The sequence below is a fragment of the Neophocaena asiaeorientalis genome, unplaced genomic scaffold (genome assembly GCF_003031525.2).
Source record: "Neophocaena asiaeorientalis asiaeorientalis breed wild unplaced genomic scaffold, Neophocaena_asiaeorientalis_V1.1 scaffold26, whole genome shotgun sequence".
NCBI classification, from domain to species: Eukaryota; Metazoa; Chordata; class Mammalia; order Artiodactyla; family Phocoenidae; genus Neophocaena; species Neophocaena asiaeorientalis.
In genome coordinates this window covers 5,914,911-5,942,041 of record NW_020173108.1, presented here as the reverse complement: position 1 = coordinate 5,942,041, position 27,131 = coordinate 5,914,911, and the positions used below count along the sequence as shown (strand labels likewise).

At 39.4% G+C, this 27,131-nt stretch overlaps 1 protein-coding gene across 2 annotated transcripts in view; it reads left to right on the top strand.

Annotated features, from left to right (window-relative positions):
- Positions 1–27,131, top strand: part of EPB41L4A (erythrocyte membrane protein band 4.1 like 4A) — a 254,773-nt gene that overhangs the window by 163,663 nt on the left and 63,979 nt on the right. For both annotated transcript variants that reach the window (XM_024743369.1, XM_024743370.1), the window contains exons 10-12: positions 13,167–13,258; positions 14,630–14,707; positions 20,796–20,917. In XM_024743369.1, the coding sequence (XP_024599137.1) occupies positions 13,167–13,258; positions 14,630–14,707; positions 20,796–20,917 (292 nt within the window). The remainder of the gene's footprint in view (positions 1–13,166; positions 13,259–14,629; positions 14,708–20,795; positions 20,918–27,131) is intronic.

Genomic DNA, 27,131 nt, shown 5'->3' with positions numbered 1-27,131 from the left:
TTTTTTTTTTTTTTTGCGATACACAGGCCTCTCACTGTTGTGGCCTCTCCCGTTGCGGAGCACAGACTCCGGAATCGCAGGCTCAGTGGCCATGGCTCATGGGCCCAACTGCTTGGCAGCATGTGAGATCTTCCCGGACCGGGGCATGAACCCGTGTCCCCTGCATCGGCAGGCGGACTCTCAACCACTGTGCCGCCAGGGAAGCCCGAACTACAGATTTTTTAAATTTGTTTTTATTTGAAAATAATTCCAAATTTACCAAAAGTTGCAAAGATTAAAATATTACAAACAACAAGTTCCCCTCATGTTACTCACATTCACTTGTTAACATTTTACTCCATTTCCTTTTTTACTTATCTCTCTACAAACACACACACTTCCTTCTGAACAATTTAACAGCAAGTTTCACGTGTCATGTGTCTCTAAATACTTCAGTGTGTGTTTCCTAAGAATAGAGATGTTCTCTAATGTGACCATAGACCACAGTACAATTATCAACTTAATTTATGTTGGTAGAATACTTTTTTTTATTTTTGAATTTTATTGTATTTATTTTTTTATACAGCAAGTTCTTATTAGTTATCCATTTAATACATATTAGTGTATATATGTCAATCCCAATCTCCCAATTCATCACACCACCACTCCTCCCCCACCACTTTCCCCCCTTAGTGTCCGTATGTTTGTTCTCTACATCTGTGTCTCTATTTCTGCCCTGCAGACTGGTTCATCTGTACCATTTTTCTAGGTTTCACGTGTTCTCCCTAGGTAGGTTTATTCCTAGGTATTTTATTCTTTTTGTTGCGATGGTAAATGGGAGTGTTTCCTTAATTTCTCTTTCAGATTGTTCATCATAAGTGTATAGTAATGCAAGAGATTTCTGTGTATTAATTTTGTATCCTGCAACTTTACTGAATTCATTGATTAGCTCTAGTAGTTTTCTGGTGGTATCTTTAGGATACTCTATGTATAGTACCATGTCATCTGCAGACAGTGACACTTTTACTTCTTTTCCAATTTGTATTCCTTTTATTTCTTTTTCTTCTCTGATTGCCATGGCTAGGACTTCCAAAACTATGTTGAATAATAGTGGCGAGAGTGTATATCCTTGTCTCATTCCTGATCTTAGAGGAAATGCTTTAAATTTTTCACCATTGAGAATGATGTTCGCTCTGGGTTTGTCATATATGGCCTTTATTATGTTGAGGTAGGTTCCCTCTATGCCCACTTTCTGGAGCATTTTATCATAAATAGGTGTTGAATTTTGTCCAAAACTTTTTCTGCATCTATTGAGATGATCATATGGTTTTTATTCTTCAATTTGTTAATATGGTGTATCACATTGATTGATTTGCATGTATTGAAGAATCCTTGCATCCCTGGGATAAATCCCACTTGATCATGGTGTATGATCCTTTTAATGTGTTGTTGGATTCTGTTTGCTAGTATTTTGTTGAGGATTTTTGCATCTATATTCATCAGTGATATTGATCTCTAATTTTCGTTTTTTGTAGTATCTTTGTCTGGTTTTGGTATCAGGGTGATGGTAGCCTCACAGAATGAGTTTGGAGGTCTTCCTTCCTCTGCAGTTATTTGGAAGAATTTGAGAAGGATGGGTGTTAGCTCTTCTCTAAATGTTTGATAGAATTCACCTGTGAAGCCATCTGGTCCTGGACTTCTGTTTGTTGGAAGATTTTTAATCACAGTTTCAATTTCATTACTTGTGATTGGTGTGTTCATATTTTCTGTTTCTTCCTGGTTCAGTCTTGGAAGGTTATACCTTTCTAAAAATTTGTCCATTTCTTCCAGGCTGTCCATTTTATTGGCATAGATTTGCTTGTAGTTGTCTCTTAGGATGCTACGTATTTCTACGGTGTCTGTTGTAACTTCTCCTTTTTCATTTCTAATTTTACTGATTTGAGTCCTCTCCCTCTTTTTCTTGATGAGTCTGGCTAATGGTTTATCAATTTTGTTTATCTTCTCAAAGAACCAGCTTTTAGTTTTATTGATGTTTGCTATTGTTTTCTTTGTTTCTATTTCATTTATTTCTGCTCTGATCTTTATGACTTCTTTCCTTCTGCTAACTTTGGGTTTTGTTTGTTCTTCTTTCTCTAGTTCCTTTAGGTGTAAGGTTAGATTGTTTATTTGAGTTTTTTCTTGTTTCTTGAGGTAGGCTTGTATAGCTATAAACTTCCCTCTTAGAACTGCTTTTGCTGCATCCCATAGGTTTTGAATTGTCATGTTTTCATTGTCATTTGTCTCTAGGTATTTATTGATTTCCTCTTTGATTTCTTCAGTGATCTCTTGGTTATTTAGTAGCGTATTGTTTAGCCTCCTTATGTTTGTGTTTTTTACGTTTTTTTTTTCTGTAATTCACTTCTAATCTCATAGCGTTATGGTCAGAAAAGATGCTTGATACGATTTCAATTTTCTTAGATTTACTGAGGCTTGATTTGCACCAAGATGTGATGTATCCTGGAGAATGTTTCATGCACACTTGAGAAGAAAGTGTAATCTGCTGTTTTTGGATGGAATGTCCTATAAATATCAATTAAACCTATCTGGTCTATTGTGTCATTTAAAGCTTCTGTTTCCTTATTTATTTTCATTTTGGATGATCTGTCCATTGGTGTGAGGTGTTAAATTCCCCCACTATTATTGTGTTACTGTCGATTTCCTCTTTTATAGCTGTTAGCAGTTGCCTTATTTATTGAGATGCTCCTATGTTGGGTGCATATATATTTATAATTGTTATGTCTTCTTCTTGGATTGATCCCTTGATCATTATGCATTGTCCTTCCTTGTCTCTTTTCATATTCTTTATTTTAAAGTCTATTTTATCTGATATGAGTATTGCTACTCCAGCTTTCTTTTGATTTCCATTGGCATGGGATATCTTTTTCCATTCCCTCACTCTCAGTCTGTGTGTGTCCCTAGGTCTGAAGTGGTCTCTTGTTTTTTTTCTTGAAGTACGTGGGCCTCTCACTGTTGTAGCCTCTCCCATTGCGGAGTACAGCCTCCGGACGTGCAGGCTCAGCGCCATGGCTCACGGGCCCAGCCACTCCGTGGCATGTGGGATCTTTCCGGACTGGGGCACAAACCTGCATCCCCTGCATCGGCAGGCAGACTCTCAACCACTGCGCCACCAGGAAAGCCCAATGGGTCTTGTTTTTGTATCCATTCAGCAAGTTTGTGTCTTTTGTTTGGAGCATTTAATCCATTTACGTTTAAGTTAATTATTGATATGTATGTTCCTATGACCATTGTCTTAATTGTTTTGGGTTTGTTTTTGCAGGTCCTTTTCTTCAATTGTGTTTCCCACTTGGAGAAGTTCCTTTAGCATTTGTTGTAAAGCTGGTTTGGTGGTGCTGAATTCTCTTACCTTTTGCTTGTCAGTAAAACTTTTGATTTCTCAGTTGAATCTGAATGAGATCCTTGCCAGGTAGAGTAATCTTGGTTGTAGGTTCTTCCCTTTCATCCCTTTAAGTATATCATGCCACTCCCTTTGGCTTGTAGAGTTTCTGCTGAGCAATCAGCTGTTAACCTTATGGGAGTTCTCTTGTATGTTATTTGTCGTTTTTCCCTTGCTGCTTTCAATACTTTCTCTTTGTCTTTAATTTTTGCCAATTTGATTACTGTGTGTCTCCGTGTGTTTCTCCTTGGGTTTATCCTGTATGGGACTCTCTGTGCTTTCTGGTCGTGTTTGGCTATTTCCTTTCCCATGTTAGGAAAGTTTTATGTTCTTGGGTCCTTTGTCTCTCTCTTCTCCTTCTGGGACCCCTGTAATGTGAATGTATTTGTGTTTAATGTTATCCCAGAGGCCTCTTAGGCTGTCTTCATTTCTTTTCATTTTTTTTTTCTTTATTCTGTTCTGCAGCAGTGAATTCCACCATTCTGTCTTCCAGGTCACTTATCCGTTCTTCTGCCTCAGTTATTCTGCTATTGATTCCTTGTAGTATAGTTTTCATTTCATTTATTGTATTGTTCATCTGTTTGTTTGTTCTTTAATTCTTCTAGGTCTTTCTTAAATATTTCTTGCATCTTCTCCATCTTTGCCTCCATTCTTTTTCCAAGGTCCTGGATCATCTTCACTATCATCATTCTGAATTCTTTTTCCAGAAGGTTGCCGATCTCCACTTCATTTAGTTGTTTTTCTGGGGGTTTATGTTGTTCCTTCATCTGGTACATAGCCCTCTGCGTTTTCATCTTGTCTGTCTTTCTGTGAATGTGGTTTTTGTTCCATAGGCTGCCGGATTGTAGTTCTTCTTGCTTCTGCTGTCTGCCTTCTCCATAGAATACTTGTATCATCTACTTTCTAGATTCCAATTTTGTTGGCTGATCTAATAACGTTCTTTATAGTATTTTCCTGCTCCAATGTAGAATCAACTTAGCTTCCTTTAATCTGGAACATTTTAGTAGCATTTTTGTTTTTTATGACATTGAGATTTTTGAAGACTACAATTCTACTCCACTTTTTGAAAATACAGTTGACCCTAGAACAAGGAGTTTGAGCTGCGTGGGTCCACCTGTAGGTAGATTTTTTCCGCTGGATAGGTAGTACAGTTACTTCCTGATCTCTGGTTAGTTGAACATGCTGAGGCAGAGCCTTGGATCCAGAGGGTTGCCTGTAAAGTTATACCAGATTCTTGACCGTGTGGGGATTGGTGCTCCTAACCCCCTGTTGCTCAAGGGTCAACTGTGGAAAGCTGTTCAGTTCATATTTGTCTGTTTCACTGTGATTGAATGAGGTTCTGCATTCTCTGCTGGAAAGCAGCACAGGTGAAGTTGTGTGTCTCCCAGGGTGTCACATCTGGAGGTACATGGTAACCACTGCCAGCCTCGTATCGGTTATGTTAAGTGTGATCACCCAGTCGTGGTTGTTCCAATTTTCCACTTGATAATTACTGGGATTTTATTTTTCTCCTTTGCAACTAATAAGCAATCTGTGGAGAGTAATGTAATTCAGTGCAAATGCCCTGCTCTTCAATATTTACCTTAGGTCTAGCATCCATTGAGGACTCTTGCCTGATTTGATCTTTTACTATGATGCTTGCAAAATGCTGATATTCTAGCTGTCCTGCTGGCTCCACATGTATCAGTCAGCCCTTGGCACTCTGCTGTAGGTGAGAGCCTCACCTTCTCTCCTTTTTATTTGTTATTGGCATGGACTGACTCCTATATTTTCACTGGTTTGTAATACACTACTGTACCTAACTATTCTGTTATTGAAGTTGTCCTAGATTTGGCCAGTGGGAGCCCTTTGGGACTCCTGTGCCCTTTTGACCTGCCCTTACCATTGTTTTGGTCACTTTCTTCCTTTTTTGGTATAGCTTGGTATTTCAGGTGCATCTTGTACCTACCCTGCATCCGCTCTGTTATCAGCCATTTCTCCAAAGAGTCCTGGTTCCTTTCAGTGAGGAAGGGTCCAGATCTGGGTGTTCGGTGTGGTCATTGCTACTGGGGTGACTTTGCTTGTCGGCCTTTCTAGTGGACAAAGCTAGGGGATACAAGCAGGAATATACACGTGTACAAATATGAATACATATGTTCACACACGTGTGCAGAGGAGCATGCTTCTGCTCATTTTAGAAATCATAAGTTCATGCCATACCTCCAGTTTCCATCCATCCCCACAGGGCTTGCTCTTCCTTCCCTCATTTCATTTAAAAAAAAAATTATTATTGTATTTAATTGAACATTTCCACTTTGTTTTAATGATTGATTTTATTTATTTATTTATTTTTGGCTGCGCTGGGTCTTTGCTGATGTGCTCAGGCTTTCTCTAGTTGCGGCGAGCGGAGGCTACTCTTCGTTGCAGTACGCGGGCTTCTCATTGCAGTGGCTTCTCTTGTTGCGGAGCACGGGCTCTAGGAGCGTGGGCTTCGGTAGTTGCAGCACATGGGCGCAGTAGTTGTGGCTCGCAGGCTCTAGAGCGCAGGCTCAATAGTTGTGGCGCACGGGCTTAGCTGCTCTGCAGTATGTGGGATCTTCCCGGACCAGGGCTCAAACCTGTGTTCCCTGCACTGGCAGGCAGATTCTTAACCACTGTGCCACCAGGGAAGCCTCCCTCTCATTTAATTTTTGTACAGGCTCTCTTTGGCCTGGGAGAACCATGGCTCCCAATAACAGTAACACATTTACTTGTGTGCTCAGTCCTAAACTGCATCTCAAATAGTTTCAGAATTGCTTTGGCCAAACCACTGAAATTGACAATTTTTTTGTGTGATTCTTTCACTCATGTATATCACCTTGCCAAGACAGTATAGAGTCTAATACCGTGTTCAAAATGTACTTGGGTTGGCCTTTCCTTCCCTCCTCCCCTATTCCTGTGTCTCTGGGGTTCATTTGAGATCTAGTTAGGTTTAACTGTTTCTGTTTGCTTTCAGTTATAGGCACCCACCCTTCATATCCTCTTTTCTTTGATGTTAATTTTTGAAGATGTAGAAGATTAGCATGCTTCCAAAAGGCAAAAACTCTGCAACAAGGCACACTCAGAAGTATTGCTGACTCCCATATTCCTTTAGTTCCATTCCCTTACCCTTCTGTATAGGTAACCAACTTCAGGGTTTTATGGTTTATCCTCCTCCTTATATTTCTATTTATAAAGATAAGCATATTAAATTTTTTTTTCTTACATAAAATATAGCATACTCTATGTGTTCTTTGCACTTTTTCTTTCATTTAGTGGTGCCTCTTAGAAATCTCTGTATCACTTCATTTGGAGATTTCTTGTTCTCTTGTACATCTGCATAGTACTCCATTGAGTGTCTGTAAAGTAGTTTATTCAACCAATCTCTTATGTTGGGATGTTTAGGTAGTTCTTGATAGTTTGCAATTAAAAATTTTCCTTCAGTCAATAACTTGGGGCATATGTATTTTCATATCGTTGGAGGGCTGCCTTCGGGGTAAATTCCCAGGTGTAGGAATGCTGGAAGGGTGAGTGTATGTGTAGGTATGTTAGATATTGCTTTATTCCCCCATCCCAACCTTCACCCGCAGTTTCTGTGCCATTGTACATTTCACCTACAGTGTTGAGTGTACCTGGAACTATAGGTGTTATATTTTCCCCTAAGTGTTCACAGGTGTGACTCTGTTAGTAACATTTGGATCCTGATTCCATATGACAGTGTGGTTTGGAGTCTTTTAGATTAAGTGATGAATTACTAGACTAGTGGTCAGATAGCATGGTATAAGTCCAGATCTCCCACTTCTCTAACTTTGGAAAATTTCCTGAATGACATTTAGCCTACATTTCCTTATCTAATAAGTGAGGATGATAAAATCTGTCTTACAAGGTTGTTGTGAGGTTGAATGAACCCAGTCCAAAGTTGGACTTGTAACAGGCACCTGGTACATGTCTCTGAGTCATAAGTGTCTTGCCCTCATGCACTTAGAGCTCTTGAAGTTTTGCACAGGAAAGGGCTCAGGCAGCAGCTTGTTCTTGACTAGCCTTGGCTGGTGAATAGCTCTTGCCAAGGCAACAAGGGGAGCTCCGGTCTTCCAGGCCCATGGAGTTTCCTTTGCTTCATTTGCTAGTATGTTTCTCCGTTATTAAGTGAGCCATTTGTTTGGAAGGAGTGTCTAAATTCTGGTATAAAATTTTTCTACATTAAGAGTATCAATAGATCTTACCAAATATGCCTTCATTTTAACAAGCTTAAGTAACATTTGTTATTAAAATTTTTTAAACATTTGTAAGACTGGCAATAAAGATTAGTTATCATTAAAAAATGAAATCTGCAAATATAAGAGAAATGCTGACATTTTAGGAAATCCTACAGTATCTTTAAAGAAAAGATGAGGAAAAGATAGAGAAAAAACAACAATAACAAAAGTAAGCCATCTGGAATCCTGGGTTTGCATCTGTGCATTTTTTCAAATAGGAAGCAGAATAAGCTCAATGAAATAGTTTTCAGAGTTTACTGAAACATGATATAAATATTCTCTAATGTTTTGGCTCCTATTTTCTCCTTTTGAATTCTTGGGAGGAAGGGAAAAAGGGGGGATGCACAGCACAATCTAACACATCCTTTCCAATTGTATAATTTATGTTTCTGTGAAATAGAAAGAGTTATAAACAATTATTCATCAAGCAATTTATTCATCTGTAAAAGAGGTAAAAAGGTTTTTCATCTTTAGTGTATAGTTTGAAATATAACCCACATAGCTGACAAAGGAGTTCTGGAATATTTTTGTTGGTTTTGTTCTTTTATTGTAGAATACAACATATATGTAGGAATAGAAATTAATGTTATTCTTCCAGTGCTCTGTTGAAATGCACAGTGATTTTTAATTCAAACTATATTATGTGCATTTCAGAAAGAATTTAAAAAATAACTGGTGTGTGTGTAGGGATGTTTATATTTTCTAAACCAGAGTAGTTGAAATAAAGTTTTTGCTCATATAGATCAGGGAAACACCAACTACCTTACCAGCTCTTGGAGAGTCACAGTACATATTAGCTCAATAAAAGGTCTGAGCGTTTAATCCAGTATTTCGCAAACTTTTTTGACCATAGAACTCTTTTTATGCCAATAGCGTAAGACATTAATGATGTAAGAAACACTTTTTAGGGAGCACTCTGTAAAGAAAAAACTTGAAAGAACAAGATAATATTTTACTCAAGTGTTTTAAAATTCCCTCTAACTTCCCTTTCCAAATAATAACAAGATTGATAATTTTTTGGTTGCAGGGGTTACTCTGAACTCTTTGTCTGGCTTTGCACTCGGGATGAGAAAGCAGTGGAAAATATGGGGAAAGTGATTAAAACAAACATCGTGCCCACTGTCTCACATACACAAACGTAGTTAAATTTTTACAACTGCAATCATTCAGGCTTACCATTTATAAAGACAGAATTTCTCTAATACTTAAAATTTGGTGATATTTCTTTGGTATTTCTTTTTAGTTCAAGAATAATTTTTTTTTCTGTTCCACCATTTGCCTTCCTTTGCTTTATCAGTAATTAAGTTCTTTCAATCATTTGCTATTAGCCCCCTGATTTTTATTTCATCTAGTATCTAAAGTAAGCTAACAATTGCCAAGTACATATAAATCTTCTAGAGATTGAATATTTGAAAAAAGATGCCATAAAACTGTAGGCTTGTAATCTTTGCACTTCTTTTTAGCCTCTCCTCTGCCTTTATGGATCATTGATAAGAAAACTCTCTGTTGTAGGCCTTTGCAACATTTATGTAATGATTGCATCTTACTATTGTTAGAAGTACTAATCTCTTTATTCTTAAGTATTTGACCTATGCAGTGTACCTTAGGTTACTTCTATTGACCGTGGAGGTGGGATGAATATATAATGACAGGATTGAGAAAATGTTCGTCCTCTTAATTCTAGGGAAGCTGGGGAAGGCAGATTGTCCAGTAGTGGCTGCTTCCCAAGACGGAAGCAGAGGGACCAGCTAGAGTAGGGACTGTGTGTGGCAAGCCCATTGGGCGTGGGAGAGGCAGTGAAGCTGGAGCCCAGGGAGAGTTAGCTGCTGTGCATCTTGTAGTGTGAGCCCCTCCATGGCCCTGTCAGTAAACTCAAGACGATTCAGAGAAGCCAGGCTAAAGTAGATTGATTTCTTCAAGGCTGCAAAGAGGAACATAGCCAGCAAAGATGGGAAAAGAGTGAGAAGAACAGAGGGAGTTAGGTTGGGAATTCATCCATATAATCTAGGTCCTGAATTCTTACAAATGATGGAATTGGGACTTTGAGCCCAGTTTACCTAGACATCCACAGTGTGATGAAGCCCCATGTGATATCTGAGTTAGAGGTGACTTAAGATTGATCTCTTTATAAAAGGAAAAGAAATAGATTCACACCACAGCTTTGCTTCCGGCATAAAATGACGAAAACTATGAAGGTGTTTGAGGAATTTTGCCAAAAGCAAGCGTTGGTTGCTTGGATAAAGTATTTTAGTGGTAGGTTGAAATGAACTTCTGAAGCTAAGCAGCTACTTGTCTTTGTGTGAACAAATGGAAAGGTGCTAATTGTCCATGTCCATTTAGAAGAGGTTTAGTAGGTAGCAGAGTTTCAAAAAGAAAGACATTTGAATGCCGCATCAGTTACATTTATGCCAGCAGTTATTGTATGTGGCAAAAACACACAGAATTTATTCCGAATACCTGGCTCTTTTTAAATTTATGTTAACTTGCCTTTTAGTATTTGGATCATTCTGCTAACCATGGGACAAAAACCAGGCAGCTGGTGTTAAAGCCCTGTATGAATGAGGGAATGAGTTTATATTTGTCATTTGCACAGGGCAGAAGTAATTAGGGAGCCCGTGGGAGGCTCTTTTGTTCCTTTAATATATTTGTATCCACAGAAACTTGAGAAAACCCAATTCTGGTTGGATCTTAAATACCTTTTATCCTTTCATTAGGTGATGGTAGTTTTAAAAAATATATTAAAAGTTAGATTTCCTGTGACCAGGTCTCTATTTGAAAAGCAAAAGAATACAGATGTTTCTGTGACGAATAAAGTGAAAACCAGTCCTAGAAAAGTTTAAGGAGATTTACTTTGTTTTCAAGTCTGAACATTTTTTTGTTTCTCCTCCACTTTTGGAAATCTGGATGATATATGTAATTAAATCACTTTGTGAAAATTCGATTTAGTATGTCAATTCCACCTTATTTGTGGATGCTTTTGCTAAAATGTGAAGGTGTCTGTGTCACAGAATGGTCACTAGTAGCCACCATTTCTTGTCAGTGAGAATGCCCAGTACGTTAGTCCTAACACACTTTGTGTTTCAGTTGTTGACAGGGAGATGGGTGCATATACTGAGGAAGGTGGTAGATTGGGGAGCGGAAGAGCAGCCTGTCCTGTACTGGCTTCTTTTGCTTTTTTTTTGGTGAGGCTTGCTGGATCTTAGTTCCCCTACCAGGGATCGAACCCATTCCCCTGCAGTGGAAGCCTGGAGTCTTAACCACTGGATCGCCAGGGAAGTCCCATGTACTGGCTTTATCTTATTTATCCTGACACACAACCAGAAGCAAAATTATCTTAAAATTAATGACCTGTGTATTATATATTCAGATAATCCAGTGACTTTAAAACACTGGCATGGGCTTCCCTGGTGGCGCAGTGGTTGAGTGCCGATGCAGGGGACATGGGTTCGTGCCCTGGTCCGGGAAGATCCCACATGCCGCAGAGCGGCTGGGCCCGTGAGCCATGGCTGCTGAGCCTGCGCGTCCGGAGCCTGTGCTCCACAATGGGAGAGGCCACAACAGTGAGAGGCCCGTGTACCGCAAACAAACAAACAAACAAAACACCAGCGTGTTATATGACAAACTCTTAATAGTGGTTGCCTGTGAGGAGGGGAATTGGAGACAGTGGTAGGAGGGAGATTGAGTTAGAATTGTGTTATCCACTTTGGTAACTTTTGGTGTTTGTACCATGAGTATATATTTAAAAAGGAAAAGTAAAAGAAGACAAATTCCCCTCTAAGCGTTCCCATCTCCTGACAGGAGGCTTGGTTTCTCACCCTGCCTCCAAGGATGTTCTGTGATTTCCTCTGTGCCCCTTCCTCCTCACCTCCCCCCTAGTTTCTTTTGCTTTTGAGGAAAACACTTTCTGAACTGATCACCTTTTCTTCATCACCTCTAATTTTGTAATCCTTAACCCCTTTCACGAAAGCCACTGAAGATTTCTCCCCATAAAATGCAGTGACCTCTTTTCAAGCCCTGCGACCTGTCTGGGTCACTTGAGACTTGCCCTCTCCTCCAGCCTCTCTGACACCATTGCCTTGAGGTCCCTTTTGACCTCTCTCACTTCACCTTCACAAGCATCTTCACTGTGATTCCGCCGTTATCGACTCTGTGCTCTCTCCCTGAGCAATCTGTTTTAGATTCTCAGGTGAAATTATCTGTGCCAGCAGATACGACCTCTCTCCTCAGCTCTACCCTTGCATGCTTACTGGCCCATTAGGCGTGTTGAGCTCCTACTTCCATGGGCATCTCAGAATCAAAATAGCCTGAACTTAATGTCCATTCCCCGCCCCCCACATCCAATTCCTCAATTTTTTTCCACTTGCTGTATTTTACTACTTAGCAGCACCCAACTTAGAAACCTGGGACTTGCCCTAAGTTCCTTCCTCCACCTCTCAAGGTTTTGGAATTACAAAGCCTTGCTGTAACATGCATATATTGGCTCAGTTTCCATCACACCCTTTCATTTTGCAAATAAACTCCTAAATTGGACAGCTTCATTCTAGGTGGACTTGGGAGAAATTTCATGCATATAAATGTTCTGCCCTTGTTAAAAGTGTGTGTATAGGGGGAGGAATCGTTTTCAGTTATTCTTCTGCATTGACAACTTTGTCTTTATGAATCCATGGAAACCTTATTCCAGGGGCACTTCTGCATTTGTGACTTGAGTTTGTTTTTCATTTGAGACTAAGTTAGCAATTATATAACTTCACAGAGCTTGTGGTTTATTATTATTTTAGTGTGGATACAGTATTTTGCTTGGTTTCCTATTCAGTCACTTAAAAAAAAATAGTATCTTTTGCTGCACAGTTAAAATTACCTCTAATATTGCCTTTGTTTCTTATGTATTAAAATAGATAAGTAGCTGCGAGATTAAAATGGTAGTTAAAATTAATTGTATACCTAATATATGGAACTTCACATCTGTCATGTCATTTAATTTATTTCCCCCAATAACTTGATGCAGAATGGAGAAACTCAGTGCTGAGACATTATTTAACTTTCTCAGATTACACTGCTGTGGTGGTCACACCTCCCAGCGACCCCTCTTGAGATTCTTTAGTTTAAGTGTGGCCTGTACATCCCTGAAAAAAATACAGTTAAAATTACATAAAAACTAGGTTTATGGGTGTCTTCTTTTTTTGGGGAGTTGATTTTCACACGGTCGGTATTTTTCCTGTTTTGGTCGCCCATTGATGACAGAAGAGTTTGCAGTGCTTCAGTGCCATCACTCTGATTATCCGTGGTCATGGGGTGATGTAGAAGAAGATAATAAAGGTGATGGCACTAAGATTTACATGGAACTTATATTTTGTATTTTTATCAAGAGATAATTATTTTTTTAATGTGTTAACAGTAATTTCTCTGCTTACTTGAATTTTTGGTACCTAGAAGGAAGGGTGGCTGTCATCTGAAGAATGTTGTGGTCTGTAATTTATATTCTCTCTCTGTTTCTCTCTCAGTGCAATGAAACCTCATTCTTTTTTGAAGCTCGAAGTAAAACTGCTTGCAAGCATCTTTGGAAGTGTAGTGTAGAACATCATACATTTTTTAGGTATGTTAATGTGAAACCTTTGTTCATTGTCCTAATAAATGAAAATTGCATTTGTTTTTTAAATTTTTTTTGATGTGCATATGTTTTTATAACACGAATTCTATCCTGTCTACAAGAAGAAATTTACAGTGTTTCTCTTTTATTAACATTTTTACATGCACACACACAAATATAGATATTTTCTTTGCTCATGCTACAAGAAAGGATCAAGGACAATTGCTTTTGACATTTATGTAATAAAAGTGCAGCTTTGGTATTGGTGGAAATTAAGTGTTCTACTGTGGACTTACTAAATTTGAAATGACTGTTAGCTTGGAGGTATGGAATGGGTGGCTGGGTATACAAGGCATACAGGATAGACCAAGGTTGGTCATATAAATTTCGTAGGTATTAAGGCAAAGGGGATTGGATGAGGTCACCTGTGGAAAAAGTGAAGAGAGAGGAGCAGAAAGCCAGGGACTGAGCTGTGGGACCCTCCCAGCATTTAGAGGACAGGAAGAGCCAGCTGGGGAGTATGAGAAGAAGTAAGCAGTAGGGTATGGGAAAATGGAATATGAGAAAGAAAAATGTCTTAGTGAATAAGGAGCTAGCAGCTGCATTGCATGCTCCTGGGAGGTCACGTAAGATGAGGGTAGAGGATTGACCATTGGGTTGTGGGGATCCTGTTTGTGTCACATCCTTATGGTGTAAAGATAAAACTCAATTTTATCACATAATACTTGAAACTCTATTTTTGGTTTTTAAATTTAAAACTAGATTAACTCTTCCCCTTATTCATGTTTGATTTGCATGGAACGGTTTCCCCAAATAGCATGATGCTAGAGAAGTAGCCTAGTAGCCTTATAAAATGACCCATGTCCATTGTGGAGTTTGTATTAAGAGAGGGATATAGCCCAAAAGGTCTGAGGCATTGCCTCTCGTGTAGTGGGGCTGGGCCTAGGAACTGCACGTGGAAGTGTGTGTTGAAAGTACCCTGGAATGGAAAGTACAAAGAAGAGTGAGCCACCCCATTAGATACGATCAATTGCCCTGAGAACCTTGGCTTGGTTCAATGTAGTGACAAAAGTTCCCAAGATAATTTAGTAGAGAAATTAAATTGATTCACAATAAAAGCTTCCTTGTGCGGGCAGTGATGTATCTGTTAGTCTTCAGGAAGTATGAGTGTTTTGACATGATACAGATATAAAATACTAGAATGTCAAGTATTAGCTTAAAAATAATCGATTATTATTCCTGCCGATATGTAGAATGAATAAAATATTTTGACTGTGTTAAGCAGTGTTGCACTGTTACATGTTTCTACACAGCTTTTGCTCAAGTGTTGCATAAGTATAGTTGTGATTCTCTAATTTTCTTTTAAAAATTCATCAGAATGCCAGAAAATGAATCAAATTCATTGTCAAGAAAACTCAGCAAGTTTGGATCCCTGAGTTATAAGCACCGGTATAGGTAAATGGCATTTTTTTTCCTCTGGGCTGTGTGTGGGGTGTGTATGAATAAATATTTATGCAGCTGTCCACATACATGCATGCACATTAAAGTTTGTGATCAGATTTTTTCCTTATTTTTCCACAGTGCCAGTGAATTTGATAAGCAATAACAGTCTATTAAACTGTCTTGACAAAAATGATTTTCTAGGTTTAATTATTTAAATTCTACATTAGCTAGGTTAAGCTTAGGGTGTTTAGAATGTAGTAGAACTTATTATCTTCAGAAATTCATTTTGATCCAGTTATCACTTATCTCTAATTATGTTGTGATTATGAAACAAAGTAGATATTCTGAATGGTAGTTTTTTGGTATTCTTGGGACATTCAGTTGATCCTCTGTTATAACACAATGTATACTTTATATCAGCAGTCCCCAACCTTTTTGGCACCAAGGACCGGTTTCGTGGCAGACGGTTTTTTCCGTGGATGGGGAGGGGGCGGGTGGTGATGGTTCGGGATGATTCAGGCACACTACAGTCACTGTGCACTTAATTCTATTATTATTGCATTGCAATATATAATGAAATAATTGTACAACTCACCATAATGCTGACAGGAGGTGGAGCTCAGGCGGTAATGCAAGCAATGGGGAGTGGCTGTAAATACAGATGAAGCTTTGTTCTCTCACCCACCACTCACCTCCTGCTGTGTGGCCCAGTTCCTAACAGGCCACGGGGGTTGGGGACCCCTGCTTTATATTATGGATCAAATCAAATGTTTTCTGTAGCATAACGCCTACATATAGCAATGCTAGCAAGTATATCTTAACTTTACAGAGCAGTTACTAAGTGCCATGTATTGTGCTAAATGTATTCCATTTATTGCTTCATTTAATCATGGCAGTCTTATTAATGTTATCCTCATTAATATGTGAGGAAACTAAGGCTCAGAGACGACAAGTCACTTCTCAGGGAAACCCAGCTAGGAAGCAGTAAAGTGGGGTCCAATCCCTGGTAGTGGAACTCCAGAGCCCTTTCCGTTAACATTAGTCAGACTGTTAGCATGTTGCAGGAAAAGCCTGATTGTCCAGCAGTCAGGCAGGTGCCTGTGTCTTTTTGAAAATGGGAGCCTTCTGTGTTTTGAAAAAGAATTTGTTTTGTTTCAATTCGTTCAGTGGAGAGCCTGTGATGTGGAAAGCAGGGTGTTAGGTACCCAGAGGTACGAAGAATTAGATCTCACCATCTCTGCCTTCAGAGAGCTACAGTATTATTCAGGCAGTAAGGCGGTCCCAGGCCCTATAAAACCCAAGCAGGGTGCAGAAATGGCACTCGGGAGGTGGGACAGTGTTCTGTCAGTTCTACTGGAGACATCAGCAAATGAAATGCTTACTTAGGAGACTTAAAAAAAAATCCAGGTGAAGTGTTTGCAAGATAATGATATACCAGATTTTAATTCCTCTCTTTGATGAACCACTTTTTTTGTCTTGCTTGAAGCCAGAGATAATCAGTAAAGGAGTGATTAATATTAAATGTTCAGTGCATTAATCTTTACGTATTATTCACTTGGATATTTGCTCATTAGCTGACTTAAAATAACACTTAAGTATTATTGTGTTATAGATGTTCTTGATATTTGTAGGAAAGTATTCATTGAAATCTAAAAATTTAAACTCAAGGTTATCAAGGTTCTTCCCTAGATAGTGATATAATTACAGGAATTTAAGGAAAGAGTGTTTACTTTTATATTGAGAAAAATAGCTCATAGTATTTGGGCTGTTCTTCCAGTTGGGGCATAACACATTTCAAGGGTTATAGAGTGAATATGTAAATCTGTCTCTTTGTCACTGAAATGAAGCTAGTGAAAAAGCATCTGTCTTAATATTCTTACTGTTAAAAAATGTAATTAATACTGTTTAATGTATGCTGTAGTCGGTTTCTACAAATTTACCCATACCTGATTTCTCAAATTTATTGAAATGCAAATGCTGTGGTTATTGGGAATTATTATTAGAAAGTTATTGGATTTTGCATATTGAGTATCATTTCTTCCACAAAAGTAATTAAAGATAACCTTTGCAAATTGGAAACTCTGCTAAATCTGTTCAGTTTTGTGGCTGATGTTAACTGCTTGGTAAGTCTTAATGAAATCCAAATCTCAGTGTCTGTATGTAGGAAGCACTAACATTACACCATCTCTGAAAGAAAGGTGTTTCATCCCACTGCCCAGAGCCAGGCTTACGCAGGGGTGGGTCTCTGACTGCTGGGTGGTCGCCAGCACATGGACTGTTAATTGGCAAAAGAGTAATAACAACCAAACTTTAATAAACATCATATGCCTGTTCCTTTATTTTGAGACGTTCTGGAGATATCTTGGAATGAAGAGCTCCAGAAACATAGGTAGCTCCTTCCTTTACCCTGTAGGCTTTTAGAGCATGGGCGATAACGAATAGCATAACCAGTGGCTGCGGTGTGTGAGTGTGGGTGTCTGTGTGTATAATTGTATATGTGTTTATAGTGGGATGTATGTGATAGAGAAAGACAGAATTCTAGTCTTTACTTTCTCTCTTGCATCTTAGGGCTTGCAGAATACCAAGGAGAATCCAACAGAAAAACTTAAGAGGGGAAGATTAGATAATTTTAGTGAAATGTGGCAGGCAATCCTTTCAAAATTTAAAATTAAATTTTGGGGAAAAGGCTGAGCTTAAATCTGACAGTTGACTTCTTTTGTTGATTTATTATCAGTTACCAATAATCTGAAATAGAGATTGATTAAATCTTTGGTTAAATATTTCGTTGCACACTGCTCTCTCTTTCTCTTAAAAACTAATCTTGCCTTTACCTTTTGTTAAGTTTGTAGGGGACTCCTGGTTTTGATGAATGAATGAGTTGTGTAGAATTTATACTCTAGAAATGACGCTTAGACCTAAGAACCACCCCTCAGGGACCTTGATGACCTTGTAGAACTTAAATCACATGAGCTTTCCACATTTCATGAACTATGGAAGAGAGACCAAGTTCTCCTGAGAACCTCCTTTGTGTCAGGTACTTTTACCTGTGTTACTTTATTAAATCCATTCAGTGACCCATCAAAGGAGGTATCATATGCTCATTTCTGTAGACAAGAAATATGCGCCCCCCAAAAGTAAGGTAACTGAACTAAAGACCTTTAACCAGTAAGTGGTAAAGTTGGGATTTGAACCCAGGTGTCTTTCCTCTTGTTCTCTTCCCTCTACCCCACTGATGGCCGATTGTATCCTCACTTTGAAGCTGAAGGGCTGCTGGCAGTGCCTCTCATCATAGGATGGGAGTATGTGTGCCACAGTGTGAGGGGCAGGGAAGTGGGTGATCCTGGGAACAACGCTCTGTCCTGTCACTATGGAGAGCCACCGGGTGTGTAAGAGCTCTTTCACCGACACTGAAAATCTCTACTTTTGTCAAGTGCTTTTTGCTACAAGAAAATACTAAGAATACCGTACAGAAGTATTTCTGCTAGGAAATAGTCTGAACAAGTATAAATAAGGAAAATGAGGCTCTAGAAGGTTTAATAAATAAGCTGCTGAAGGCCACACACTTATAGCAGAGCTGCGTTTTAACCTGGGCTTGTAGCTTTAAACCAAATGGCTCTGCACTCTGTCCCTTTTCCCAGGCTGCCAAGCTGTGCCACACTGACCAGCTGGAGGACAGAAAGCTTGTTCCAGTCCCAGGTCCCGTACAGCCTGTGCAAGATCAGTTTATGTTTCTGGACTTTAGTTTTATGAATCTTGTGATATGATTTTCCCATTTCTCATTTATTCCTGAGAGAGAAACCATGAGGAAAAATTGAATAATAAAGTAAAATCTCATTATAAAATGCCTCAGTGGTCCACATATTATTGGGTTATGTTTTAAGGGCAAATATTTTTTCCTTTGTGCAATGAAGTACATACTACCCAAGTCTTAGAGTAAGTTTGTCTTAAGTAGATGTTCTCTTCATACTCCAAACCATTTCTAATAGTGGAATTTTGTTCTCTATAAAGATTTTTTTAAAGATTTTCAGGGGAGAGATGTTGCTATTTGTGTTACCTTATGTACTACCTTTAAAACAAATAGTTAAAACTGTAGAAATATTCTCAAATTGATTATTTAAAAAAAATTATTTACTTGTATTTAGTAAATAATTATATAATATTTTTATGTGCCTGGCATTGTTCTAGAAAATGTATAAATATTAATACTTAACATTCATAATAAGCCTATGAAGTGGTCATTGGTATTATTCTTACTTTAGTAATGAGGAAATGGAGATACAGAGAGTTTGAGTAATGTTTCCCAAGGTCAGAGAGCTAGGATATGACATCGTTGGGATTTGAACCCAATCTCCAGAACTTGTCTATTAACAATAAATTAATATGTAAAAGAAAACAGCAAAATGAAAGCTGGTAAATGATAATTTTCTTATCAAATAACATTATTAGGTTTTTATATATTTTCATTATTTATAAGGAAAAAAAGTAGTTAAATTTCAATTGAAAGAAAATCTCTCACAGTTTCCCCCCCTACTCCCTCCCCTCTCCCTGGCTTCCATGAAGTCTTGAATATGAAGTACATGGATGGAACCTGTCATTTTAATTCCTCATATCAAGTCATATCCTCACTTAGCCTGATGAGAAACTGTTTTTTATGAGTGTTTTGGGCCCCTCTTTATTTCTAATAAAAGTGGATGAGGTAGTAAGGAGGGGAAGCTTTCACAGAAGAATGTAGGAGGTGAATTTGGCTTTCTAAGTCTTATTTAGTCTCTTTTAGGGAGAGAGCCACCAATATATATTCTGTAAATGTAGGATAAATGGGATTTGTGGCCAATAGAAGACTTCTTTTTCTTCCCATTAGGTGGCTCTTAACTGTGGTGAATCAAAGTATTGATAGATAATTAGAAATGCATTTTCTCTGTACCTAAATGATACTTTCTGTCATGAAAGCCAGAGTTGTTCATTGGCTCAAATTCAGCTGTGGAATAAACTTTTCGTAGGATGAATGTTGACTGAAATACAGCAAATTCAATTACATAGTTCCTCGAGTAGATTAGTTTGTCCCCAGGGAAAGCTCTCCCTGTTGCATCCTCACATACTCTTAAGGAAGTGGTACTGTGCATGGGGTTTTAGGCTGCTTTAAATCTTCCTGGGCACTTCCTGACTCAGGTGAAGTGGGCGTAATCAATGGTTGATTGTGTCACAGGGTTCAGAGTGAAATCACACTAAGTGGTCCAATTGGGGAGGCTCTATGACTTGCCTTATAAGTACAGCACGGGGACATGTTGATTCACGTAGAATCATTGCCTTCTGTAGTTTAGCCCAACACAGTTTCTTTACTATTTAGCTGTAGAGCTGGAAGACCATCAGCATCCTCTATTTCTAGCCTATCATTCTACTTAAATCAAAACCTAACTCCTCCTTTAATAAATCCTTTCTTTCCTGGTTCTCCCTCTGAAAGATCTTCCTTGTGTCGGCTGAGGAAAAAAAGCGCAACATGAGAGCTGTGAGTTCAGTTTTATCTGGGGCTTACTGAGGACTAGAGGCTGAGAGAGAGCCTCTCAGATAGCTCTGAGGAACTGCTCCTAAGGGAATGCGTGCAGTCAAGCACACACCTGTGTAGAAGGTTGCTGGTAGTCAACGAGGAGCAGATGTCTCCGTTAATGCTTTTAGCGCTTTTCTAAGTATGAGAAGATGCAAGAAACTGGGTTCATAAAATTTTCTCCTGAAAACACCTAACTATCTGAAGGCCTGTTCGGCCACTTTTTCCCAGCCTCATTCCTGATCTCTGTCCTGAACTCCTTTCAGAGTGTATTGAAGGTCAGCCACTTCAGTGGCTAGTGACTTCATTCTTGTAGAACCAGGTGGTGAGCGACATTCTTCAGTTGGCACTTCTGTCTTACCTAAATCTTTCCTATTAGAGTTTATTAGTTCCTTGGTTAACATTGCAGTGAGAATCAATTGAAAACCCTATATACTTAGAACCTGTGTGAATCTGTGTTTTTTCTTCTCTCCGTACACTGCAGATATTCTCCATGAGCTGTGGTGTAATTTTGTGGCTGTGAGGTTTTACCTGTGTTACTCAAAATGTTGTTTTTTCAAGTGGCAGGACGGCGTTACAAATGAGTCGAGATCTTTCTATTCAACTTCCCCGGCCAGATCAGAGTGTGTCAAGAAGTCGAAGCAAGACTTACCCTAAGAGAACAGCACCAACACAGCCAGCCGGTAAGTCACAGAGCCCCCAACTCCTCATTGTAATCTTGTGTTTCCTTCTAGGCTCCTGGTTAACATACACTTAAGTGGTGACTGTAGCCCTGGAGGTTTTTAATTGTTAACAGTAGAATTTTTAATTTGACCCAGAAAATGTCCATGCAATCAGAAATTATTAATAAGCAGACAGGTAAGCAAGTTGAATCACCATAGCCTGCTTAATGACTATACTTAAAAACTCTTTTTTGAAGGCATTGAATAAAACCTCAGCTGCGTAATTTCTTAGTTTGGTGTAGCTGAGATTGGAATTGAAACAAATTCTTTGGCAAAAGTCTTAAAAAAAATACCGTTGACATAAGAGTCTGTAAAGAATTTAGTTTTTTGTTATCGTTGGTCTTTTATTGTGATCTATAATAAAGGGCATAAAGTATACGTACTATATACCTATGCATATACACATAAGTGTATGTGTGTTTATATACATATATAAATATATACGCAGGTGTGCACATGCATACACACACACAATTTAACATAGCCTACAGCCCCAGAAGTCCCTGCTGTTTGCTTGGTCACATCCTCACCTTCTCCTCCCTCCCCTACCAGTGAAAACCTCTGTCTGACTGTGTGGTAATTATTTCTTTACTTTTCACTATAATTTTACTACTTATGTAGCCTTCTCTGAACAAAGTAGTTTTTTTGCCTATTTTTAAAACATTATATAATTGAATCAAGGGGTGTGTTCCTTTGTGTCTTGCTTCTGTCAGTGTTATATGTAATATATACTAAAATGCATTCATTTTTCTTGCAGTGAGTTTTCTATTGTATGACAGCTTCTTATTCATTCTACTACTGATGGACATTTGGGTTATTCAGATTTTTTGTCTTTAATGCACACCACTTCTTTAATAAACCACCTCATCAGTCAGTTTCAATCCATGTTCAGTGTTCAGAGCTCACGGAATTTTACTCTAAAGTGATCTTACTGACTTTGGTTTGTGGCTTGCTTACAGATCAGCCTTGTCTAACACTCTGCACCGGCTTTTCACATATATTATTTCACTTGAACCTCCCAGTAATCCTGTGAGGTAAAGCAAGGCAGACACTACATTCCCATTTTACAGATGAGGAAGACATGGTCCCAGTAGCTAGAAAGGGGTGGGGCTGGGACTAGAGGCCAGATCTCCTGGCTCTTTCTGCCATATTGTATGAAAAGAATGGAATTTTTTTTTTTTTTTTTTTTTTTTGCTGTGCGCGGGCCTCTCACTGTTGTGGCCTCTTCCGTTGTGGAGCACAGGCTCCGGATGCACAAGCTCAGCGGCCATGGCTCACGGGCCCAGCCGCTCCGCGGCATGTGGGATCCTCCCGGACCGGGGCACGAACCCGTGTCCCCTGCATCGGCAGGCGGACTCTCAACCACTGCGCCACCAGGGAAGCCCGAGAATGGAATTTTTAATAACAATAATTAACATCTGGGAGGTGGTGGTGGGATGAATTGGGAGATTGTGATTGACATGTATATACTAATATGTATAAAATAGATAACTAATCAAAAAATAACATCTGAACATCGAATGACAGTTGGCAAAGCATTATGACAGCTGTTGTTTCATTTAACCCTCATGACAAGCCTATGAGGAACGTGTTTTGAGTTTGCTCCACTGCTGCTGGCTGTGAGAATGTCACCTGACTTACAGTTTCTAAAGTGAAATTAAATCTGATTGTAGGTCCCCTCCTCTCACTGGGCTGAGAGGAAATTAAATTCTTTCTGATGGTTCTGCAGTGGTAAAAATAAGACATGATTTAATTTTGCAGTGGGTTACCTGCCACATAAGTAATCTTATCCCCATTTAGCTGATGAGGATAACTAAGATTATAAAGGTAATTTGGCCAAGATTACATAATAAGCAGGTGACTTAGGACAGAAATTCTAGCTTTAACATTTAATATCTTTATCTTAATATTTTGTGATTATCTTTGAATATGATCAGTCTTAAATCCCATTTGGATCAAGTGCAATGTGGTATAATTGATAAGCAAACTTTCAGATCCTTTGCTATTTCTTAAACACCAGGCCTCATGAAATTATTTTGAGACCAACCAAGAATATCAAAAGCATTCCTCGTGTCAAATCAACATTTCATTCCACTTGAGATTCTGGAATCACACGTGCTTTTTACACAGACCTGCTCAGGTTGTTCCTTTTCCTCTCCTCATTTGCTCTTAGAAAAATATCTGCCTCTGTAACATTGTGTCTGTCTGTCTGTCTGTTTCTCCTTGGAAGCCGAAATTCCAGAAGCTGATTTATTTAGGGACAAGGGGTTTTGTTTTTGTTTCTCTCCTGGCTTACATAGATCCAGCCAAATGCAGTTTTCACAGAGTAGCCTGGAACTGTACTGAGCCCTCGCGTCCGTCTCCCCTCCCCACTAGTGTTGTATTAAAACACACTCCCTCTAGGGTGGAGGCTGAGGAGATGGATAATGCACAGCCCAGCGTGCTCGAGGGCAGCCTCTCAGCATCAGGCTGAGAATCTTTTAAAAAATGCAGCACATGTTATGCTTTTACTATTATAAAAATACATCCTCGCTTTAGGAAATTGAGGAACCTCAGAACTCCCCCTCCCCTGCAAAAAGAATATCTTTCACGTTCAGTTCCATTCTCTTAGCGCTAACACTATTTTATATACCCTTCTGGTCATTTGCATATCTTTTCTGCAAAAATGATATAGCGGTGTTTTTATTTACTTTTTTATTTACTAACATATCATGAATATGTTCCAACAAGTTTTAAGTGTTCTTATATAGCACCATTTGAATGTCCAAATAATTTTCTGCTGCATAGATGCATTGATGTGACATAATTTATTCAACCAGTCGTTAGTTTTTGGATATTTAAGCTGTTTCAAAATTTGAAAAATATAAATGTAACTAAAGTGAATATTTTTGTAGTGATATCTCTAAGTATTCATGCTGATTTATTGTATGTATTTTAAACAATGGTATATTTTTATAATTTTTACTAAAAAAAGAGGATCATACAGTGCTGTGTTTAAAAACTGAGACTGCTGTGTGTACATTTCACTTTGGTTTTGAATTACTTTTGAAGCCTGTGTTCCACAAAACTGTGATGTGTTCTGGGGACCCAGAGATGACCCTGCCCTTGACAGCATGATTGTCCTGGGTGGGGAAGGACCATTTAGCAATGCCTGTGATGCAGAGTTATTTCAGTTGCTGTCATGCACATATGAAGAATGCTCTGGGGGCAGGGATAATGTTGTTCTATGTTTATTTGAATGTTACATATTCTTTTTTTTTTTTTTTTGGTTGTGCTGAGTCTCAGTTGCGGCTGGTGGGCTCCTTAGTTGCGGCTCATGGGCTCCTTAGTTGTAGCATGCAAACTCTTAGTTGCAGCATGAATGTGGGATCTAGTTCCCCGACCAGGGGTCAAACCCATGCCCCCTGCATTGGGAGGTGCATCCTTAACCATTGTGCCACCAGGGAAGCCCCTGAATGTTACATATTCTTTTTCCTCTAATTCAAATGAACTCTGCTTTGAGCCTCAGTTGAACCCAGCTGGTAGAGAGACCTAGTCTCTAAGGTCATGGTGGGGTTCAGACTTGGAGTGGAACAATTGAAGAGGGTGCTCTTGTCTTCACCTACATCAGTCACTCTGTGCTCCTTATCCCACCCAGCAGGTCCCATTAAGCAGGGCAATTCTGTGTGAATCTGGGCCACTGTGAGTATGAGAGGGGAGGGGTTATTGGTAAGCCTGGAGCCTCCTGTGCTTAGGGTCAAGCCTGCCCCTTTAAGGCTCTGCTGTGGCGGGTGGTGGAGGGGAGTGGCCTGTAGGTCCCTAGGTCACTGTAGCCCTCAAACCTCCATCTCCTTCCCCACCAAGCCTTTTCTGCCACTCCAGGCAGCTCCTCCAGCCCTGTCACTTCTGATTCCCACACTCTCAGCTCCAGAGCAGCCTCCTTGCTCCAAAGCTCCCTGTTCCTGAGATTTGTTCATGGGTGGCTGGGCAGGAAAGGAACAATAGCTCAAAACAGTAGTTTTTTTTTTTTTCTAATTATTTTTTATTGACCAAAGAGAAGCAAAAGTATTACCTTACTAAATATTCCTGCCACAATTACTTAAATTTTTATTTGAAAATTTTGACAATTAAAATGGTAGAAAGCTTATTTTAAAACGTAGAAAAAGTTTATTTTATTAGATTGTACTGTGTTTGGCAAAAATGGAGTTGTGGTTTAAAAAGAAGATAGATTTAAAAAAAAAACAACTCTAATGAGGCCAGCTATGAATTTTCATAAATTGAATTCTGGTAGGCTCTCTAAAATAAAACTTTAGAGCTATACAGTTCCAAGAGTCATTGGCATAAATTCTCACCTCTCATTTAACATTTATAGATACTAAAAGACAAGTTGTGATAGAAAGGAGACTTTAGCTTTTTGTTAGTTTATATCATTAATTTATACTACATGACTTGTAACTTTAGAAGACGTTGCTTTGTTTCTTCTGAAGTTAAAGTAATTCAGTCAAACTTGATGACTACTGCCCTTAACCTGCATCTTAGTTCTCTGCAACTTTAAAAAGCCTGTGTTTTTATTTCTCAGTCAGGAATAATAAATGCCCTGGTAGCTCAAAAGCCATTGTGTTTAGAACCCACCAAGATTAGACCTTGGCACCTCTTTGAGGAAGCGCATTCCAGAGTCAGGAGCCCTGCACCCAGCCTGCCTTCTGCCCCACCCCCACCCCCACCCCACCCCAGAGGAGTTCAGCGCCAGGGCAGGCAGCCAGAGCATTCCTCCAGATCTGCTCGGCAGAGGAGCTTGGGGGTAAAGCAGGAGGCGAGATGGCAGGAAGGAAAAGTGCATATTTTGTACAGCCCTTTCTCTGACAAGCTCTTGGCAGCTCACAAAGGTGGGTTCCTGTCAGAAAAGAGTTTCTGCTGTAAGAAGAAAGTAGTAAAGACAGAATGTAAAGGCAGTAAAGACAAAATGTTTAGCTATAATCCATAATTAGCTGCAAGAAAAGTAATGGGTGAAACCATTTACAGTGGATAAACAATGCCGTGATTGTCTGATGCAGCATTTTGAGTTCTTAAGCATATCGTACTGATGAACAGAGAAATAAATAGTTGCAGTGTAGTCTTCAGACAACTGAAAAGCCGTTTCGTGTGACATTTTGGCATTCCCACTCTGAATCTGTGGAAGACGCTGCAGACACAATGCCCAAGGGATCCTGAAAATGACTTGTGAGTGAGGATGGTTCGTGCCTGGTCTGGAAGCAGAGAGCTACTGCTCAGGCCAAGCCAGTGTTTCTGTGCAGGAGACAGGACCCAGTGTTGCCAATCTTCCACTGTCTCAAGGGACGCACGAAATTTAGACATTTATAGAAACTTTTCCAGAATTTTAAGTTTTGGCAATTGATTTCATTTTGAAGAAAGTCTCTGTGTGCTAAATCAAACATTCCTAAGGGCCCAGTATGGCTTGAGCGCTGCCTCTTGAGAACCTCTGTTTGACAGAGCTGGTATGAATGGCCGATCCACCTGTCCTGGGGTCTCTATGGGTTTCTGCAGCATCCCCTGTGGAGGTCAGGTTCTATACTCCATGACTCCCAGCAGGAACACTTTGTAGTTGGTAGGTCAGTTGGCCAACTCTAGGGGATGATGGTGCCACACAGGCCTGAACCCCCTAGCAAATGATTCACATGTGGGTAGCTGGCTGACATTTACTGGTGACCTGAGCTGGGTGTAGCCCAAAGCAGGAGAGACAGAGAAATGCTCTGACATAGCGAAGTACAGTTTCATCAATTTGATGTAGTATAAAGCTCTGGGCTGCTGAGACATAGTAATGTCAAGAGAGTAATAATCACTTACTGAGCGCTTGCTCTGGTTGGCACATTATGTCAGACATGAGGTCAGCAGAAACCCAGCTTGGCTTGTGGCGATCAAAACTAGATTTAAAAAAATTATTATTTTTTTTAATGCAGACAAAAGGCAAGCTATGTAAGTAGAGACTGGCATATCAGACTGAGCTACATCTGATAAATCTGGGTTCAGCCTCAGTCATCCCTGTACTAACTGTGTAGTGTGATGAAGTCACTTAACCAGGCTGAGCCTCAGTTTCTTTATGGGTCCAGTGGGGGTATTACTTCCTGCCTCACGGGCTGTTGTCATGCGGGATGGTGTCTGCATTGGGCACAGCATCGTGTCAAGAACGTGGAGGGGC